The 20,756-nt window shown below is 41.7% G+C and overlaps 1 protein-coding gene across 11 annotated transcripts in view; it reads left to right on the top strand.

Annotated features, from left to right (window-relative positions):
- SMOC1 (SPARC related modular calcium binding 1) overlaps positions 1 to 20,756 on the top strand; it is a 316,356-nt gene that overhangs the window by 294,515 nt on the left and 1,085 nt on the right. For all 11 annotated transcript variants that reach the window (XM_089691648.1, XM_089691649.1, XM_089691653.1 and 8 more), the window contains 3 exons: positions 391 to 496; positions 2,047 to 2,294; positions 18,827 to 18,880. In XM_089691648.1, the coding sequence (XP_089547774.1) occupies positions 391 to 496; positions 2,047 to 2,294; positions 18,827 to 18,880 (408 nt within the window). The remainder of the gene's footprint in view (positions 1 to 390; positions 497 to 2,046; positions 2,295 to 18,826; positions 18,881 to 20,756) is intronic.

Here is a 20,756-nt window from a genome sequence, read left to right as displayed (position 1 = left end):
AGGCTCAAAACAAAACAGGTAGTTTCTCTCCTTGAGCCATTTTAAGAAGTCCAGTATATGGGCACCTTAAATTATAGGACCCAGGTTAAAGATTCTTCAAAATAATGGAAAGACTAAAGGAAAATAATGCAAACATATTGGCAAATATAATTTGCAATATTTTGCAAATGATAAACAATGATGCCTTTAAAAAATATGACTTCTGAAACTTCTGCTGAAAATATTTGAGTATGCCAAGTTATCCATAAAATACCGTGAGCAGCGTTACTAATGAGCCTAATTCATTATTTTCCAATTAAAAAAATAACTAAACTTTAACTCTGAACACTGTAATTTTGTGGTCGCTTTATAAAATTTCACTTAGTCTGATGCATGCTTTTTGTCCAATAGGATGTCCGGATGGGAAGAAACTGGAGTTTATCACAAGTTTGCTGGATGCTCTCACTACAGATATGGTCCAAGCTATCAACTCCGCTGCCCCTGCAGCCGGCGGCAGGTAAGTCCTCAAATACAAGCTGGACATGGACCTCACAGAAGCATATCAATGTAAAAACACTAAAATGCTATCATATCTTGAAAACTAGCAGTCACACTTATTAACAACTCAGCATAACATCCTATTAAAGCAAGCTTGTGTTATCTGAGTCACTCAGTCTGTGTGGTATGGGGCTCTAGGAAAATCTTTAAAGCTGTGCTTTGTGGTCACATTTATGAAGAGACTTAGCATGTAGGACTGCCAAGAATTTTACTTTTATGGGTTTTAGGGGAAACCAAAAGGCAGGACAGTGTAAGTGTGTCTATAGCTATCCCCTTAGGCTCTAACCACACAGACTGTATCTTGCTGAGAAAACCTGTGCTGAAACATTCAAGAACTCTGCTAAGCACTATTTGTATCGAAACAAACTAATATACCTTTCTGTAACATAATCCCATATAACATTTCTGGTGAAAGAAACTTAAAGTGAACCTGTCATAGTTACATAGTTAGTCTGGCTGAAAAAAAGACAAAAGTCCATCCGGTTCAATCATTAAAGTCATGTCCACCAAAGTGAATATACAAACCTAACTGATAAAGTGCAGACCCCTTACAGGGCACAAAACTGCCTGCACATGGTTTAAAATCATTTTGTTTGTGCTTGGAAGCATACTGGATCTCAGGCCAGGGCCTCATTACAATGTAAGTCAATATTAGGTCCTGCTCACTCCCAGTGTTAGATCTACCCCTGCCATTCAGCTGTCTAATGCTAGAATATCTGTGGTCTGACATTTGACAACTACTGTATTATAGTTGTGTACAACAATAGTGACATAAACTTACAATGTCACCATCTTAGCTTCTTTGGTTATGTCCTAAACAGCTGTTTCTGGCCTAATCTCTTAGGAGCTATAGGGATTTTCTGTAAATATCCATCAGTTCTTCTCCAAGCCCAGTTAGCCATTTTCTGGGTGACTCCAAGACTCACCAACACACATTTTACATTTGAGCAGATCTAAACCACAAAAAAAGTGACTTCAGTGCAGTGTAGAAGAGGAAGCGGATATAGACACAAAAATAAAATTACTTTTAAGGGGGTCTCATTGCAAATTAAGGTAATGAAGCAGATGCTAGATTGGATTTACCATTAGGCCTATAGGAGGAAAAGAAGTAGCTTTTCCCTATATCAGCATTACATTTTCAACTCATTATCAGAAATCCAGTCATAACAATAAATTAGTTTCACAGTATTGCAAGTCAAGGTATCTTTTGAAAATTATACTATATTTCTAGCCTCCCAGGATCATAGTAATAGAGTTGAAACGATTTAAAAATGGAATGAAAGCTTTTGCAAAGGATTCTTCCTCACATTTATTAATCTTCTCTGGTTTTGACAAATGACATGTACAGTATGTATAAATTACCCATGGTCCATGGACATGTATGTATAAATTACCCATGGTCCAAAATTTGTATCGTAAGGTTTCTGAAGCTCATATTTTGTTGTTACATTGGTAATGATTACATGGCTCTTATACACATGAAGTAATCACAGAAAATTCCTACTTTAGATTCTCCGAACCAGATCCCAACCACACACTGGAGGAACGTGTGGTTTTCTGGTACTTCAATCAGCTAGACAGCAATGGCAGTGAAGATATCAATAAGAAGGAGATGAAACCATTCAAGAGATATGTAAAGAAAAAAGCTAAGCCCAAGAAATGTGCCAGGAAGTTCACTGACTACTGTGATCTAAATAAGGACAAATCCATCTCACTCACAGAGTTAAAAGGATGTCTAGGTGTTCGCAAGGACCCAGGTAGGCAGATGGAGTTTCTCATTGCTTCTGATTTTAGATGTCTTCTCTCATATATGAACTTAACATTGTAACAAAGATGTTATCATCTACAATACCAAAGTCTGTTACATTCAGGACCAGTTTTATGCATTTTCAACAAATTCTGTAGCCTAGGACCATGTAAGGCACACAGCCACCCAAACATAATGTTGCTGATTGTAACATTCCCCAGTATAATAGCATATTCCAGAATGCCACCCTGCTTGCCAGTGCAGTCTGACTGGGTCCTCATTTTTGTACATTTTTATTAGTGATATTGTCAGGGATACCACAGGCATCCAGCAAGGATGACCAGATCAGTGGGCTGTACCTTAGTAAATCGGGAAGCAGGCTGAGTAAGGTTAAATTAAGTTTATTAACATGAATATCACTCGTAGGAACACCAATAACCATAACAATGTAAAGTGACAAAGTAGACGTGAAAGTGCAGCAAACCAACCTAACTAATTATATACAAACAGAGGGTGCATATAAACAAGCAGGACTAAGGTCAAGACTAAGACAGGAAACTGAAGGAGCAGGGAGCAAGGTACAGGGGGAGCTGGATGCAGGGTACAGGGAGCAGATCACAAGATCAGGCTCAGTAACAAAGATCAGGCTCAGGCAGGGACACGTCTTGCAGGAGGAATACTGAACCTCAGTTATGGGCAGGTTTATATACCTCCCAGCAGCCCACATCAGGTGCAGCCTAATTACTCGGACAGCCCAATTGCTGGGAGACACCCACTGGTGACCACCAGAATTGCGCCCTTTGACTCTGGAAACCACAGTGCAACCAGCAGGTGACCCAGGTGATGCACAAGTCCTGACAGTCCCTCCCCTCACCCCCCCCCCCCACTTGAGCGGCCTCTGGACACTCCATTCTGCCTTTAACCCAAATTCTATGTGGGTGCAGGATAAGTCCAAGAAGGTTTTCCTTCAGTGTCTGAAGACTTCCTCAAACTCCTTGAGTCCAAGTCTTTAAACCCGGTGGATGGCATACCACCTGAGTCTAGTAGCGGGTCATGCACCCCACCACCAGGGTCTGGAAGCTGACTGGGTTACGCACAGGTTAGATCTCTAAATAGGCGCAATATCTGAAACTTGCACATCCTAAATGTAGCATATGTCTCAACTCTGGGACCCCGAAGGTCTAACACCAGTATCCCTGGTCCATAAAGTTACCCTGACGCCAGGGTGTCCCATTGCAAATGGACCTCTAACATTCTGGTTGCCAGAAACAATCAAAGAGCCATGCAGGTCTTCCCAAGGCATTGATCACCCAGCAAGGGTCCCCTAATACACCTGGGATTGTAGAGGTACCATGTTGGTCAGGACAAGGCTCAGATGGAACTCTGCCCTTTCCAAGAAGACCTCTATTATTTGGGCTAAACAGGAGAATGCAGCTGTTATTTAAAAAGTGGGTATCTGGACTATAAGGCCTTGGTGCAACAGAGACAAATGGCCGCAAGAGGGACTCAGGAGAAGCAGCAATCAGGATCTTAGACCGGATGGGTAGCCCATGCCAGGAATGCAACAAACTTGGAGGCACAGCAAGATTAGATCCAACAGCGAATGAGAGTATCTGGGCAGTGGGCACAAAACCATCAGCGGCAGACTGGGCATCAGGCAGAGGAGCATTAAAGGTAGGCTGGGCAGCAGGCAAAGGACCATCAGGCTGGGCAGCAGGCAGAGGACCATCAGGCTGGGCAGCAGGCAGAGGACCATCAGGCTGGGCAGCAGGCAGAGGACCATCAGGCTGGGCAGCAGGCAGAGGACCATCAGGCTGGGCAGCAGGCAGAGGACCATCAGGCATGGGACCCTCAAAGACAAGCAAGTTGTTGAACACAGGACTGTCAGAAGCAGGTGGGTCATCTGGCATGGGACCCGCTGGTTGGGCATCAGAGACAGGACAGAACAGGACCACCAGTCTGGGCATCAAGAACAAGACCAAGGCCCTCCGGCTGGGCATCAGGAATAGGACACTCAGGCTGGGCATCAGGAACAGGATCTTTTGGCTGAACAGCAGACACAGGACCACCAAGCTAGGCAACAGGCAAAGGAGCATGAGAGGCAAGCTTGGCAGACGATAGCCGATCACCAGAGGCAGATTTGGCAGCAGACATCAGGGCACTAGCAGCAGACCGAATCCCATCGGCAAGCATAGAGGCAGGTTGAACTCCATCAGCAGACAGTATAGAGGGGGACTGGATCCCATTAGTAGGCAGCATGCTATCAGGCTAGGCAATGGTCAGAGAATCAGTGAGGACCGTTTGATAAGCCATCAAAGAGTCTATGGAGTCAAACTGGATGGTGGACAGGGAACCAGTAGGCTGGATAGCAGGTGACATATAGTTGAGGTTAAGCTGGAACACAGGTTGTTATGGGGTGGCTTGGAGAAAAGGACGAAGACCCCTTTTGGTTGAATGAGGCAGTCTGTCCAGAGGATAGATGGTAGTCCTAAGACAGGCTTGAGCAGATGTAATTACCGTAGGGTGAGGCCTGGTTGCTGAGAATCCCAGATATGAAGAGGCAGAAGCCAGGACTGAGGGTAAGTCAGGAGTGGACTGGCCCACAGTTGAGGTAGTGACAGGCAAGTCTGAAGCAGAAGGTTCACTTATGGTGACCGGTATGGTGGCAGGATTGACTGGAACAATAGCATGGTGGCATTCTTGCCTGGAGCAGGTGGTGTCATGGCATGCTGGACCAAAGCAAGTTCAATTGCTACAGGCTGGACCAGAGCAGCTGGCTTCGTGGCATGCGGAAACAGAAGCTGGAATCGTGGCAGGCGCGAACAGGACAGCTGGCATCGTGGTAGACTGGATCATAGCAGCTGGCGTTGTGGCAGACTAGGCCTGAGCAAATGGTATCGTGGTAGACTGGACTGAAGCAGCTGGCGTTGTGGCAGGCAGGAACAGGGCAACTGATGAGGAGGCAGGAGAGGATAGAGGTAGAATTGTATGAGTTGGAAAAAACTTCCTTTTCATTTTAGTTTTAGACACGAGTCCTGCAAGTGGTTGCAAGGCTATAAACAGATTGTGCAGCAGATTGAGGAGTGGCAGCAGTACTGGAAGCTGGTAGAAAAGGAGGAGCAGTAGCAGAGAAGGATTTATTAGGGGTTGCCAGGGACATTGGAGTCATAGAGGGAGTTTTAACTGGATTAAATGCAAGGAATGTGCAGCAAGTGGAGACGGGATACTGACATACAGTTGGAAGCAAAGTATACTGAACTGCAGCAGTGGTTGGTATGGGTAAAAGCGAGGGGGGATCTTTGAGCAGACTGGTGTCAAGAAGCAGAAGTGGATTGGTGCATGTTAGTTGAAGCTGAGTAGGATATATCTGACCAGGCTTGGAGTATGAGCTGAACAAAACTCAATTTACATTTCCCTTGTCTGACCAAAGAGTGTACTGCATTGATAAAATCCAGCAGAGCCTCTTGTGAGTATACCAAGCAATGTACAAAGAAGTAGGGCTTGTCATTTTCAAGTAGCCACACGAGAGATTCTACCTGAGCAGCACTAAAAGGAGGAGAATAATCATCACCACTTTTTATAGATATAAGACAAAGCTAGCTCTGCACACACCTAATTAGGGGCTGAACTTCACCAAACAAAACTGCCTTCATCAACTAGAGAATGAGCCAGAAGGATGCATTCTAACAACTGTTCCCCAGTTTGCTCCTTCAATATTTGGTGGCAATATTCTCTGTCCGCTGTTACAAGCAGAGCATAGTACAAAACCTCCTCAGTTCTTGCAGCAATCAACAAATGCTGAGACCTAATTCCCAGGTGCAGCCAAACTGATCGTTAATGGCTTCAGTATTATGTCAGGGATACTACAGGCATCCAGCAAGGATGACCAGAGCAGTACCTTAGGAAATCAGGAAGCAGGCTGAGTAAGGTAAATGACATTTATTAACATGAATGTCACTCTTACAATACCAATAAGCTATAACAATGTAAAGTGACATTGAAAGTGCAGCAAACTAAATGATAACCTAACTAACATATACAAATGGAGGGAGCACACAAACAAGCAGGGCAGGACTAAGACTGGAAACCAGAGGAGCAAGGAGCAAGGTACTGCGAGAGCTGGGTGCAGGGTACAGGGAGCAGGTCTCAGGAACAAAGCTCAGGCAAGTACCCAGCTTGCAGGAGGAATGCTGAAGCACTGAACCTCAGTTATGAGCGGGCTTATATACCTCCAAGTAGCCCAGGCCAGGTGCAGCCAATAACTCGGACAGCCCAGCTGCTTGGGAGACCACCAGAACTGCACCCTTTGACTCTGGGAACCACAGTGCCACCAGCAGGTGACCCAGGTGATGACACAAATCCTGAGAGATAATAGTGTATCGGGTGCTTCCACTTCACCCACCTAGAATCAAACTACTAGCAGAGAAGAGAGTTTCTTACTCTGACCCCTGGTTCACATCTCTGCGGGTGGTGCTGCTGTGGATTTGCACAAAAATCCGTACAGGCGCACCACTCACGCAGAGGAATGCGGATCCGCGGGCGGATGCCATTAATTCTAATGGAACGCGACCCACACTGGAAATCGGAACCGTACTGGGAACCGAGGTTCCCGTGCGGGCTACGTTTTCGGAAGTGCAGGAACTTCTTTCCTATGTGTCCCGGGGCACGGGAGTTCAAATGAATGGGCTCTCGTGCCCGCGCAAAACGTGGCCTGCAGGACCATGGAGATGTGAACCTAGCCTTATGGTCCTTGATACTGGGGCAGAACAAGTAAACTGACTCTTTCCAACCCTCCACTCCCCTATCCTGCCTTAGCATGCCTTGTGCAGCCATGATGTTTTATAGACTGTGGAAGGGAAAACAGCACAAGTTGATCTAGGATAGGCAGAAAGACCTAAATATATGCAAATTGGATTAATCAGGAATGTGCAGATGGTTTTTAATCAGTGTACATTTTTTAATTAATAACTCCCCCCAAACAAGATATTAAAGTCTTATATGGTGGTGGGCAAGGTTCATCGTATACTGGTCACTAATATGTTGGGGGCTGTAGGGGAAAGGTACCCCTTCCAAAATTCCACATTCTGTTTTTCTTTGATGGCCATTACAAAATAGTAGGATGTTGTAAAAGGATGGTGTTGATGATTGTGATAAAATTTGTAAGCTGAAAGGGGATGACCTTGTGAAGGGGCAGGATTAGTAAGAGAGTTATGACAATGGATGATTCAACCCATAGATGACTGCACCAGAAGGTGACATTGGTTGTGGATGTTGTTGACATTTAAAGTATAACTAAAGGCAAAACTTTTTTTTGAGATTGAGTTGAGATGGATGAGAACACCTGTCAGATTTTTATTGCAGTCTGTGCCCCCATTAGAGACATTCACCCTCTCTGTCCTGTTTACTATTATCTTTGAAAGTGAAAGTAAAATAAACCCCAAATTTTTTATAGAGGGGAACTTTTCCAGTGGGGACACTAGTGGTTGCCATCTTATCCCTTTAAAACTGAACACCTATTAATTACACAGGTTCTGAGGCTAATTTAATGCAGATAAGGCACTAAGTGAGTTTAATTACCACTTTAATCAGCCACAGAACCTGTGTAATGAATGTGTTCAGGTATAAAAGGTTGAGGTGGCAACCCTAACACTAGTTTTGGTGACCTTGGAGTCCCCAAGGAATTCCCTTAATTTGCAAAGATTTTCTCTCTTCCTGTTTTGACTATGTAACAGGAAGTGAGGGTAAATCTCCGCAATGGGACACAGATGGCAAAAATAAAATTGTCAGGGGCATAGTTGCCAACATTTTCCAAAAAAATGTTAGGGACACTTTTTTCCTGTATGACCAGAAAGACAGTGTAGGGGGAGCAGTATGTTAATTAGGGGTGGGGCCTAATAAGGCCATTCATGGGTTTGGCCTAATAAGAAAAAGAGGATGGTGGCACCACGCCAAAAATGGGTGCGGTTTAAATTATGCTAAATATTGGGCATGGCTTAAAGGGGGTGTGGTTAAACAGAGTCTGAGATTCTCTCCCCCCCCCCCCCCATGCAATTTTGCTCTCCACCCCAACATCCCAAAAAATAAACACAGTCATATACTTATCTCAAAAAAAGGATGGACAGAGACTGCGGACACAGCGCAAGGGATGGACAGAGACTGTGGGCACAGCGCAAGGGATGGACAGAGACTGCGGACACAGCACAAGGGATGGACAGAGACTGCAGGCACAGCACAAGGGATGGACAGAGACTGCAGGCACAGTGCAAGGGATGGACAGAGACTGCGGACACAGCGCAAAGGATGGACAGAGACTGCGGACACAGCGCAAGGGATGGACAGAGACTGCGGACACAGCGCAAGGGATGGACAGAGACTGCGGACACAGCGCAAGGGATGGACAGAGACTGCGGACACAGCGCAAGGGATGGACAGAGACTGCGGACACAGCGCAAGGGATGGACAGAGACTGCGGACACAGCGCAAGGGATGGACAGAGACTGCGGACACAGCGCAAGGGATGGACAGAGACTGCGGACACAGCGCAAGGGATGGACAGAGACTGCGGACACAGCGCAAGGGATGGACAGAGACTGCGGACACAGCGCAAGGGATGGACAGAGACTGCGGACACAGCGCAAGGGATGGACAGAGACTGCGGACACAGCGCAAGGGATGGACAGAGACTGCGGGCACAGCGCAAGGGATGGACAGAGACTGCGGGCACAGCGCAAGGGATGGACAGAGACTGCGGGCACAGCGCAAGGGATGGACAGAGACTGCGGGCACAGCGCAAGGGATGGACAGAGACTGCGAACACAGCGCAAGGGATGGACAGAGACTGCGGACACAGCGCAAGGGATGGACAGAGACTGCGGGCACGGAGCCTGAAATTTATAAACTGTCCCTAAACATGCAAACAGTTGGCAATCCTGCATACACATTTACTACATTCACACATGCTACATACGCACATGCTACATACGCACATGCTACATATACATACACTACATACGTCCCACCACCGCAGCACTTACCTTCATTACTCACACTGCCATAGGTAAAAGGAGTTGCTGGGTGAAATTATCTGTGAGGCTGGCCACACAGGGAGTCCTCAATCAGAGCGCCTGGACAGAGGAGGGAGGAGGAGTGATCTGTCCTCATGTCTTTCTGTTCAGAAGCACAAGAATTGTGGCGCTGGCCGCCTGGAACAGGGGACACACAATCCAGGAATATTTCCTATTTTCAGGACGAAGACCGGCTGTAATAGGGCTTTAAAATCCAGGACCGTCTCGGGCAATTCGTGACAGTTGGCAATTATGCAGGGGTTATAACCCTCACTTACTCTATCCAAAATGAAAAAAAAACAACTTTGCCTATAGTTCTACTTTGATGACGTCACAAACATAAACTCCACCATATGTGTTTCATCACAAATGACGTTGTTTGGGGCATGGGTGCCTCCACTATTCTATGTGAGCGTCCCTGCTTCTATTTAATGCCATGAATGATTACCTTCTGTTGTTGGATGTAGCATCTTATTGAGTATGAGGAGAGTTGTGGAGGGGATTTGAAATGTGATATTTACCCTTGATGGCCATACATGGAGATATGCAGATAAGAGATCCATTGTAGAGGTTTTAATCACACATCTTTCTGATTTTTTTTTTTTTACCGAAAGAGTCCATACGTTCTGATAAGAGTCCTTTAGATTTCTGGTGGTGGTGCACTCTGGTGTGGAGATGTGTGCGTACACAAGGACTAATTTATCACACTGTGCAGCATCACTGCAGCTTTTATATTGAGTTTCTTGTGTTTAGGATTTGGACATCACTGAAATTCTTTCACTCATTCATTTTTATGCCCTTTTTGTTATATGCTTTATTCCCCATCCGTCTTTTTTGGCGGATCTGATTGGATGTCGGCAGGTGTAAACGGACACATGTCTGGAGAATAGAGGTCAAAGGGGCAGGCGGACTGGTTGGAACATCCGTGTGAAAGGGGCCTAAAGCACCCTTTCTCTACCTGTTTAAAATGGAGGAACCCCTGAAAAACCTTTCGGGTAACAAGGAACTCAGGGAGCTAATGACTATATCTACAGTGAAGGGTGCATTGGCATGAACAGTATATTTGGATATAAGAATAAATAGTAGGACTAAGGAATGTGGTAAATATAGGGGAAGATTTACAAAAATTGGGGCACTCAGAATCTGGTGCAGCTGTGCATGGCCAGCCTAAGAAGCTGATTGGCTGCAATCAGCTTCTAAAGCTGGCCATTCATTATACAATTTTCTGTTCAATTTCTGCCCAATTTCCTTTAGATTTACCTTCAACTATGTAGTGCAGGGGCCCGCCTAATTGGATGCAATTGAAAGTGTTGTTTAGGTTTGACCTCATATGGTTTTTGGTAAATCTAAAGTAAAATTCTCAAGAAAATTGTATAATGTGTGGCCAGCCTAAAGCCTTCCATACACAGGTCGAATTCTGAAAGAATTTTCTTTCGAATTTTGCACCGTTAGCGGGCAACAGAAACTGCTGATTTTTGAGCGAACATTGAATTGGAGTGATCGAGCATTGCGAGCATTTTTTGAAAAACGAACGAATTTCGAATCAATGATGGGAGAATCGTGCGAGAAATTTAATTGAAAAGGAAATGAGCATGCGCTGCCACCTGGAAAGAAAAGAACATTCGTGGCCACAAAAATTCTTTTCTGTAGCAACATGAGGTGAAATGAAATGCTTTGTTGGTTGAATTTCGAAATCAATGGTGGCACCATCGGATTACAAAACGCACAACATTTCCGATTTTATAAAGAAAATTTGTTCGGAATTCCACCCATGAATAACTTCTGCTTGCTCAATGAAGCTTTTACAGTAACACCTTGAAGCTGATTGGTTTCTAAGCAGAGCTACACCTGATTTTGCACTCTCCAATTTTAGTAAATCAACCACATTGTGTAATTTACATTCCAGGGTAGCTGTATAGGACAAACGTATTTCCAGTAATCATAATGAGATGAAACAAATAAATTAAAACAAAAAAAATAATGTCCAGAAAAGAAAGATAGTGAAAATTATATATCCTTGCATTGATGGTTCATGGAAGAGTGCCCCCTACAACGGTGGGGAGTGAAGTGCCCCTTAGATTGGCAGTCAGTAGAGAAGGGCTCCCTTACAGTGGTTGCCATTGGCAGAAGGGCCCCATTATACTGGGGGTCAATGTAAAGAATACCTCTTACAGATCGCTAAAAAGATCATTGCTGTAGGGGTTACTTACTTGAAGTGTTTGTTGGTTCAAATTTTTTCTTCTTAAACTATTATAAACATGTCATACTTATCTACTCTGTGGAATGGCTTTGCAGAGACCAGCCCCAATCCTCCTCTTTTCGAGTCCCCCACTGGTGCTCCTGGCACCCACCCACCAAACAACTTGCTCTGGGGGCGCTCGTACATGCTCGCTCCTGAGCCGCCTCTGTGTGTCTATGAGACACACAGAGCGCAGCTCAGCCCTGCCCCTCGCTCCCTCCTCACTGGCTGTGATTGACAGCAGCGGGAGCCAATGGCTTTCGCTGCTGCGTCTCAGCCAATGAAGAGGGAGAGACCTGGGAGAGCTTCTGCTCTTGTGCACATTCTTTGATTGGGCTCGGGCTCAGGTAAGTATTAGGAGGGTTGAGGGGGGAGTTGCACACTGAACGTTTTTTACCTTCTTGCATAGAATGCAAAAAGGTGAAAAACCTTCAGCCTTTAGAACCAATTTAAGAGGCAGGAATTGGTCATTGTTCAAGGAACCCCCAGCAACCTCTAAAGGAAACTTAGGGTTCCATTGAATTTAGAAAGGATGCACAAAGGATTAACAGTGCAGTCTGTTGGCAGTTTATACCTGGAAATGCTTCATGGAGAACCAAGATAAAAGGTAAAGCTCAAGTATTTCCCACAGTAGTGATGGAGGGCAGCTTTTTACATACTCCATTGCATTCTACTACTGAGCACTCCATCAAAAATATATTGTGTCCAGAATAGCCAGGTCTTTCCCTACTGCAAGGTCAGCAAAGGGTAGTAGCTGTATGGTTCGCAATCTTGCCTTGCTGCACTCGGATCCTGGTTTCAGTTCTCATTAGGAATTGTATCATCATAGAGTTTGTATGAGCTGCATGAATTTCCTCCAAAAACACACTGATGGTTAAAGTGCTAGTGAATCCAGTACCCTGCATTCACTATATCTGGTCTCCCACAGTACACGCAGAACACATAGATGCAATTCTTTTTAGTAGATATAAACTGCTAAATTCATTTTCTCATAAGCAGTTAGAGCAGTCTTGTGACTTCTATCAGTGTTCAGCAGAGCACTGGTTAAAGCTTTTAGGAGGAGTTTTCTCTCTGCTCTTGGAGGATACAGAACCCCTGACCTCTGTCTGGGCAGTACTGATCGGTCCTGTGCTGAACAAATACACTCTCCAAGGAGTTCTGCATCCTCCAAGAGCAGAGAGAAACGTCCTCTTACAAGCTTTAACCAGTGCTCTGCTGAACGTCACAAGAAAAAAATAGCAATGCACACAAATGAGCATGTGCAGAGTTTCTCTACACAATCTGTCTTATCAGGAGATAAGAGGTGGACACTGGAAGAAGGGGAGGATCAGAGAAGTCAGGATCAAAAAGCGTTTTTAAACAATGCTGAAGATTAACCCCTTAGGTTCCATAGTGAGTATATCAAGCATGCTTTACTGAATATACAGACTGATTTTACTGTTGTGAGTTTAGTAACACTTGAATCTCCAAAAACCAGTGTATATCTTTTTTTTATAAATATATCTTTTATTTCATGCAAATACTTACAACAAGGAGGTCTCACTTCTGCGTTCTTAGAATCCAGCAATGACACCCCTTTATAATGTCAGGTGGGTGGATGGGTTCTTTACCCTGCAGACATCTTTCCAGTTCTAGTATTAGTTTTGAGTGGACTGACCCTTTAAAGCACTATGTATGCATTGTGTAATAGGTTATATTTTGGACATGCTTATAGTACAGTGTGCTTCGGAAGAACAAAGAGATTTTTGTTGCATGTTCTTCTCATTATTTTGTTTCATATTCTTCTCATTATGTGGACAAACTATACAGTGGGGAAACAAGAAACTGCTGTCACATGTTCATAATTCATCATTTTTACACTGGCTCTAACCAGTGCTGCTGTCTGCTTTAAGGGTTAACAGTACTGGATCCTGGCATGTAATCATTATAATTGTATCAGTAATAGAAAACAGAGCTAATCTATCTCTAACAGATAATGGCAGAAAATGTTAAGTGGAGTCTGGTGAGATTTACATTATGTCATCTCAATAACTCTTATGTTATCACAGCTGTCCAAAAATCAGCATTACCACCACATGTACATATATAGATGAAAAAGCGTATAATTATTACTTGCTGCGTAACAACCATAACACTAGAACTAGATTAGATCAATTACCAACCCATTTCTGATGCATTTTCAGTAATTTATGATTTGTGGTCTGGTTGCATGCAAGCAGACTTTTCGGTTGGTGTTATGTCACCATCTAGTGGTCCTTTTAGTAATTGAAAAGTTCAACGTGGTGCAAATTTATAATGAAAGTAGGGGAACTATCTGAGTTATGCCAGTGTACTGTATAATGACTCTCCTGGAAAATAACCCCCCCAGTCATTATATATATTATAATAACTCTCCAGTTATTTTTATACATGAAATAACTCCCCAGTCATTTTTATATATGTAATAATAACTCTCTCTATGTAATAATAACTCCCAAACAGAAAAAGGAGTAAGTTCTCTAAAATAAATTATATTTTTGAATTAAATGTTTATTATTCGCACAGTGGCTAAATGGTTAACACTTCCGCCTGGCAGTACTAGGGTTGTTGGTTCGAATCCCAGCCACGGCACCTCCTGCCTGGAGTTTTCATGTTCTCCCTGTGCCTGCGTGGGTTTCCTCCGGATACTCTGGTTTCCTCCCACACTCCAAAGACATGCTGGTAGGTTAATTGGATCCTGTCTAAATTGGCTCCGGTCTAAATATGTGTATGTATGAATGTGAGTTAGGGACCTTAGATTGTACACCCCTTGAGGGTTAGGGACTGATGTGAATGTATAATATATATGTAAAGCGCTGCATAACTTTCTCTATGTAATAATAACTCCGCTAGTTTTGAAGAAGCTAAAATGGCATAAAAGTTGAAAGTAAGAGCTTAAACTGATATGCCTTATTGGCCCTTGTATATGAATGTGAGTTAGGGACCTTAGATTGTACGCCCCTTGAGGGTTAGGGACTGATGCGAATGTACAATATATATGTAAAGTGCTGCATAAATTGACGGCGCTATATAAGTACCTGAAATAAATAAATATTAAACAAATGAGACTAACAATGGTTTTTTAAAGTTTTTACATTGTAGATTTTTATTAAAGCAAACACAAATTACACGTAGAATTGAGAAATATCAACATACATGTAATGTACATAGTTATGTACATTTAAAATGTTAGCAATGTTCACAAATCTATTCGTCAGTTTGTGTTTTCTTCCTCTAAATTTCTTTTTGATTTCTTCCTTGGTTTTTATTATTTACTTTATTTCTCTTCCGGAGAATATCACGACAGAATTTGTACAATACAACGTCACTCTTCCATATATAATGCAACCTCACTTCCTGCATGCTGTTGCGTCAATAAAGAACTTGGGCTAGTCAGTCACGTTCTCTGTTTATTCTTTGCATTTACAACTTGGAATTTGGCATTTTAAAGAATTTAGCGCTTTAAAGAATTGATCCTTCAAATAATTAATGATAACTTTCAATAATTAAAACCAGTTAACACCCTTACATATATATTAACAGATAAGGCATATCAATTTAAGCTCTTACTTTCAACTTTTATGCCATTTTAGCTTCTTCAAAACTAGGGGAGTTCTTACATAGTTATTATTTTATTTATTTCAGGTACTTGTATAGCGCTGTCAATTTACACAGCACTTTACATATATATAGTACATTCACATCAGTCCCTAACCCTCAAGGGGCGTACAATCTAAGGTCCCTAACTTACATTCATACATACACATATTTAGACCGGATCCAATTTAGACAGGAGCCGATTAACCTACCAGCATGTCTTTGGAGTGTAGGAGGAAACCAGAGTTCCCAGAAGAAACCCACGCAGGCACAGGGAGAACATGCAAACTCCAGGCAGGTGGTTCCGGGGTTGGGATTCGAACCAACGACCCTTGTACTGCCAGGCGGAAAGTGCTAACCATTTAGCCACTGTGCTGCCCTATTATTACATATATAAAAATGACTGGGGAGTTTTCTCAGTCACTTACCTGGAACAGGTCAGAAGATCAGAAGATTGTTGGCTGCGTGCTTGTTCTCGGTCAGTTAGGCAGGACATACATGGAGCTAATTTCTTTCCTGCAATCACAAGTTGCAGGAAAGAAATTTGGTTGTTTCCCCTCATCAACGCAGTTTTGACAGGGGAATCCCTTCCGCTAAACCATTGTAAGACAGTGATTATTGCTAGCAGCTATACCAGCCACTAGCGATAATTGGATGTAAAATCCGGCAGGCTGGTTGTACCCAAATTGATCAATCAGTCAACTTGGGAACATTCAACCTGCCCATACATAGTTCAAATCTCAGTCCTTTCCCTCTGAACCGGCCGAGATTCGAACCATCTATGGCCAGCCTTTCTTAAAGCATTTTAGAAAGAGGATCAGCAGTGTTGTTCTACAGTATGTACACTCTCAGGACAGGCTCCTTTAGGGCCAGTTCACACTACATGCATTTCACTTTTTTTTTTCTGTATCCAAAATGCAAAGAAAGTAGGTTATATGGTTATCAATGTCATAGTTCACATCAGTGCTTGCAGTTGCAGTGCGTTCCAGTTGCAGAAACAAAAGTAGAACATGCTGCATTTATCTACACAGAACTGTACTGGAACGCAGTAAAATGCATCAAAAACGCACTTGTCTCTCGAAAAAGGGGAAAAAACGAACTGGAATACATAAAAAACGCATTGGAATGCATAAAAAATGCACCGAAATGCAGCAAAAACGCGGCATCCGGAACACATCTGGACTGCGTTTCTATAGTGTGAACCGGCCCTTAAAGATCTGTATTGAAAACTTCCAGCAGTACTTTAAGGGCTAGTTCACACTAGATGCAGTTCAGTGAGCTTTTTTGTCTGCATCAAAAATGCATGCACAGTATTTTCCATGTATTCCAATGGCCCTGGTTCGCACCAGTGCAGTCAGTTCCAGTCAGTTTCCGGTGCAGAAAAAAAAGTAGAACATGCTGCATTTTCTCTGCACAGAATCATACAGGAACATGGCAAACTGCAGCGGAACTGCGTGTGATGCAAAAACGTATCCAGAGTGCATTTTTGTAGTGTGAACTGGCCCTAAAGGGAGACTTTGATGATTTGGGGTAATTTTTATTAAGATTTTTCTTTAGGTGTATAAGGTTTGTTTTTAACTATTGTCATATATTTTTCCTACAATCTATATACAGTCTTTGTCTGACAGATAAACATTTAAAACATGATAGGAGAAGGATTTCTAGATCATTATGGATTAACTAAAGAGGCAACAAGCGGTATAAAGCCCAAAAGCAAACATTTATTGTATTGCAGCTTACCAAATCCTAGATGTGATTGGCTGCATTAGTATGCTTTTGCTAGGCTTTCCTTCTTCTGTTTTCATCAGGTGATCCAGCCAAGAAGTGCATTGTTTTTGAAAAGAACAAGCTCTCTTGCAAATGTACAGAGCACATTTGTAAAAAATTTTGAAAACCGTTTATCATTTTTCTTCCACTTCACAATTATGTGCAACTTTGTGTTGGTCTATCACATAAAGACACAATAAAATACATTTACATTTTTGGCTGTTACACAAAAAAAGTGGAAAATATCAAGGGGTATGAATACTTTTCCAAGGCACTGTATCCGCTACAGGAATGAGACACACCATTTACCACTGGCAGGGGTGCTTACAATGACCAGCTTTTATGTATTTCTAAAAAAAAACCTTTATCCCAAAAAGAGAAAAAGATGTTGCTGTAGTTGCTAAAATTGTATCTGGAGTTTGGCTTCAATTCATAAGTGTATTTAAATCGGCCAGTATATCTAACACAACCCTCCCCCCATGCCCCCTGTGCTCATTTATCCAAAGTGGTGTCTCACACATACAAGAGGTGTGTTACTGGCCAGATCACTAGGGGAAAACAGAGGGAAAAAGTCTCTAATGCTACCACCACATATAATAATTGGTAAGCTGCAATATATTACATTTTTTGTTTTTTGATTTAATACTGCTTTAAAGAGATACAAAAGGTTTTTTTTTATTATTTATTTAATACTGTTTTTTATTTAATACTGCTTTAAAGTGATACTAAAGGTTTTTTTATTTATTTAATACTGTGCTTTTTATGTAATACTGCTTTAAAGTGATACTAAAGGTTTTTTTATTTATTTAATACTGTGCTTTTTATGTAATACTGCTTTAAAGTGATACTAAAGGTTTTTTTATTTAAAAAAAAACAAAAAAGGAGGTTTTACATACCTGCTCTGTGCAAGGATATTGCACTATATTACATTTTTGGTTTTTGATTTAATACTGCTTTAAAGTGATACTAAAGTTTTTTGTTTTTTTTTATTTAATACTGTGTTTTTTATTTAATACTGCTTTAAAGTGATATTAAAGGTTTTTTGTTATAAAAAACAGAAAAACAAAAAAGGAGGTAATACATACCTGCTCTGTGCAAGGATATTGCACTATATTACATTTTTGGTTTTTGATTTAATACGGCTTTAAAGTGATACTAAAGTTTTTTTGTTTTATTTAATACTGTGTTTTTAATTTAATACTGCTTTAAAGTGATATTAAAGTTTTTTTTTTACTTAAAAAAGGAAAAAAAGAGGTAATACATACCTGCTCTGTGCTAGGATATTGCACAGAAAGGTCAATTACCTCCTCTTCTGGCAGTCCTCTACTGGCACTCAGATTCTCATTCTTACAGGTGCCTCCTGCATCATGCCAAGTACTAAGGGGACATCTGTGAATGCACCGGCCCAAGCTGGACTCGGCTATGCTATGCCCATGGCTCCACTGCCCTGAGTTTCTCCTTTGAAAGCAGGAATTGATAGTAACAAAGCTGGATCCAAAGAGAGCAAAGCAAAGGAGAGGATGAACCTCAGGAGCCACATATGGCTCTGATATTTGCTTTTCTCTGCATGTCAGCACAGGACATTTGAGTTATACCACATGTCTGATGAAGTGGCGGGTAACTACAAAACGCATTATATGGGGTTAAATAAAATTGACTTTTTAAGAAATTGGTGGCCTCTTGAGATGCATCCTTTCCTTTGACTGTGGTGCCTCTGTTACCTGACGGGTTATTTTTCAGTTTTCTTCCACAATCCACTTGTTGGATTTGTTGGAGGTGAAGCACTAGAGATAGCTATGTATGTTCTTGACATGTTACAGGTTGTATATGCACAGCTCATTGTCCCTTTTATTTTAGGTACCAATGCTGGCAGTTTCCCTCCTGGAAGGAGACCTGGATTGAACCCTTTCAGTGAGTAGTCATTACAGTAATGGTAAACAATGTAATAACATGCTTTGCTGTAATTCACCAACACCAGTGTATCTGTGAAAATCCAAATACATTTGCTGTTGGTGCACAGAGTTTTATGCCGGTAGTATTTGCCATGAGGCTGACCTACATTTCACTAACAAACTATTCCCTACAATAAAACTTTCCTGCCTGAACACCTAATACTCCTAAAATCTAAAATGAGCTCTCGATCCTGCCCAAAATCCAGTGCTGTCCTGTGCTCTCTGAAGTGTTATCCTAAACAGCAAGTGTGTCAGGACCGTGACCTCCTTCTCTCTTCTATCCAATATATAGTAGGGAGGTGTTTTGTAGCCCAAGCATACTTCTTGTCCTGGGGTGTCAATGCTTCCACTCTATAGATTCAGTACAGTGAGTGAGTATTGTCACCTTAGGATAGGAAGTATGTTACTGACAAGATCAGTGGGTAAAATAAAACAAAAAAAAAATGCTGAAAATGGGGAAAGTAATGCAACCTTTAATAGAATAGTTTTTTGTGAGCCACCAGGAGTTAACTTACTCTATTATTAGTGTTAATTGTGTGCTTAAGTGAATATTTATTAAATATTAGATCGCTAGGCACTAATTACACCCTCTCTAGGTGTATAAATATAAACTATGAATTCTTATACTGTACCGCGCTCCAATATTATCAACCTTTTGTGATTGACCTTTTTTGATTGTGTGAATTTCTTAATATACCACCTATAATCCAATCATTACTTACTTCTATGGTGCTTAAATATACAATTAACATAAATTAATTTATAAATGTGAATTAAAAAATTATATGTGATTATAACAAATATTAATAAAAAATTAATGAAAAATTGGAATGTCAATTCTATGTGAATAAAATTAATAAAACATTAATAAAAAATGGGAATGTCAATTATTTTCTTTGAATTTGAGATGGTGTTGTTATTCAATTTAGTTAATGTGATGAGTCTGTGTTCGCAGCTTGAACCTCTCCCTCCTGTCTCCTCTCCTCTCTCCTCAGCACAGCCTTCTCAATTGTGCTTTCTTCACTGGCTGCTTTGTTTATTCCTCCATATACGGAACATGCAGAGAAGGGAAAAGAAACATAGTGTCTTATCCGGGATATAAGTGATTTATTGCTCTTTGATCTCCCACTCACATTGTGTAAATGTAAATAGCGCTTTGCATACAATGTATCCAGATCGTGCTTCAGACAGCCTGGCTGGTGTGTTTGCTTTCAGTGAATATACTCGCCGTTCCTCTGTGGATGCGTGATAACGTCACCGCCCCTCCCCTACGCGTTACGCTACAGGGACTCGTAGCTTCCTCTGGGGGATGTGGATTTTCAACGGCGAGTATATTTACTGAAAGCAAACACACCAGCCAGGCTGTCTGAAGCATGATCTGGATACATTGTATGCAGCCAGTGAAGAAAGCACAATTGAGAAGGCTGTGCTGAGGAGAGAGGAGAGGAGACAGGAGGGAGAGGTTCAAGCTGCGAACACAGACTCATCACATTAACTAAATTGAATAACAACACCATCTCAAATTCAAAGAAAATAATTGACATTCCCATTTTTTATTAATGTTTTATTAATTTTTTATTAATTTTATTCACATAGAATTGACATTCCAATTTTTCATTAATTTTTTATTAATATTTGTTATAATCACATATAATTTTTTAATTCACATTTATAAATTAATTTATGTTAATTGTATATTTAAGCACCATAGAAGTAAGTAATGATTGGATTATAGGTGGTATATTAAGAAATTCACACAATCAAAAAAGGTCAATCACAAAAGGTTGATAATATTGGAGCGCGGTACAATATAAGAATTCATAATGCAACCTTTA

The sequence above is a fragment of the Staurois parvus genome, unplaced genomic scaffold, assembly GCF_062004578.1.
Source record: "Staurois parvus isolate SC_StPar_1 unplaced genomic scaffold, SC_StPar_1.0 ptg000568l, whole genome shotgun sequence".
NCBI classification, from domain to species: Eukaryota; Metazoa; Chordata; class Amphibia; order Anura; family Ranidae; genus Staurois; species Staurois parvus.
Note: the sequence above shows the minus strand (reverse complement) of the source record. Positions and strands in the feature narration are given on the sequence as shown.